Source organism: Rhea americana, unplaced genomic scaffold (genome assembly GCF_003343005.1).
Source record: "Rhea americana isolate MKP2758 unplaced genomic scaffold, rheAme1 scaffold_1760, whole genome shotgun sequence".
In the NCBI taxonomy this organism is placed as follows: Eukaryota; Metazoa; Chordata; class Aves; order Rheiformes; family Rheidae; genus Rhea; species Rhea americana.
The window spans coordinates 1-1,328 of NW_028185884.1; the positions used below are offsets into that span (position 1 = coordinate 1).

The 1,328-nt window shown below is 74.0% G+C and overlaps 1 protein-coding gene across 1 annotated transcript; it reads left to right on the plus strand.

Moving 5' to 3' along the window:
• Positions 1 to 129: 129 nt before the first annotated feature.
• Positions 130 to 1,314, plus strand: LOC146597851 (uncharacterized; the record flags this gene model as incomplete). Its single annotated transcript, XM_085301418.1, has 4 exons — positions 130 to 259; positions 348 to 937; positions 1,011 to 1,149; positions 1,236 to 1,314. Coding segments are annotated over exons 1-4 (890 nt in total), but the record flags the coding sequence as incomplete, so codon positions are not given.
• Between the last annotated feature and the right edge of the window lie 14 nt (positions 1,315 to 1,328).

The following is a 1,328-nucleotide window of genomic DNA, read 5'->3' on the forward strand; positions in this document are numbered from 1 at the left end:
CCCCCGCCCCGGGGCCGCCGCCGCGCCGGCACCGCGGGGCTCCCCGGGGGCTCTCCCGGCTCGCGAGCCCCGGCCCCGCTTCCTGCGCGCGGATAACGCCCCGGCGCCGGGGCCGGGGGTTGGGGGCCGCGCTGAGCCCTCTGCCCTCCGCCTGCCCCCCAGCACGAGCTGCAGAAAATGTCGACCGTCATCTTCTACGAGAAGACGAAGCTGAACGAGTGCCACATGACGGTCAGCCTCATCAACGCCAGCTGCCACGGTAAGCGGCCGGCCGGCGGCGCGGGGCGGGGGGCCGGCGGGGCCGGCGCGCGCGCGCGGCCGCCCCCGACCTCCGCCTCCCCGCGCAGCCGAGAAGGCCACGCTGCAGAGCCAGCGGGACCAGCTGGCCCTGGCCAAGCGGGAGTCGGAGGAGCGGTGCGCCAGGGCGGGCGCCGAGCTGAGCAGGGTCACGCGCGAGAGCGAGGGCTGCCAGCGGGAGCTGCTCACCACCAGGACGGGCTGCGACGCCACCCGGTCCCAGCTGGAGCTGCTGAAGGGGGAGTGCGTCTCGCTGCGCACCGACATCCGCTACTCCCTCCAGCGGATCAAGGAGCTGCTGAGCCCCTACAGCTGCAGCAGCGCCCTGGAGCAGCTCGGCTGGCTGGTGCAGCGCACCGAGGAGCTCTTCCAGTGGCAGCAGGAGCGCGACACCAAGTACGTGGGGAAGGCGGTGTGCAGCTCCCTGGTGGCCCAGTGCCAGCTGAACTGCTCCCAGGACAAGCAGGACCTGGACAAGCGGCTGCAGGACGCCGAGAAGCAGCTCCAGAGCAGCCAGGAGGAAAAGAAGAAGCTGGCGGCGGCGAAGGAGCAGCTCAGCAAGGACCTGGAGGAGAAGAGCAGGGCGGCGGCGCAGGCCGCCTTCCTCCGGGAGCAGCTCAACATCTGCATGGGCTACAAGGTCAGGGGCGCGGGCGGCGCCGGGGCCGGGCGCCGGCGCCGGGGCACCCACCGCCTCTCGCTCTGCTCCGCAGGTGGGTGCCTTCCTGGACGCCGGCGGTGCGCGGGTGCCGGGGAGCCCGGCCTTCGGCGGCCGGCTGGGAGCCTTCGGGAACGCGGGCGGCTACCTGCCCGCGGACGCCCTGAGGAGCCAGGGCATCGCGGAGAACGCGGGTGAGTGCGGGCGGCAGCCGGAGCCCCGGGGAGCCGCTGCCCRCCGCCGCCGCCGCCGGCAGCATCCGCCGCTCTTGTCCCACCAGGCAAGATCAACGTGGAGGAGATCCAGCGCTCGGTGCGGAAGATCATGGAGCAGTACGCGCCCGCGCCGAGGAACCCCAGGTGAGGCAGCACGC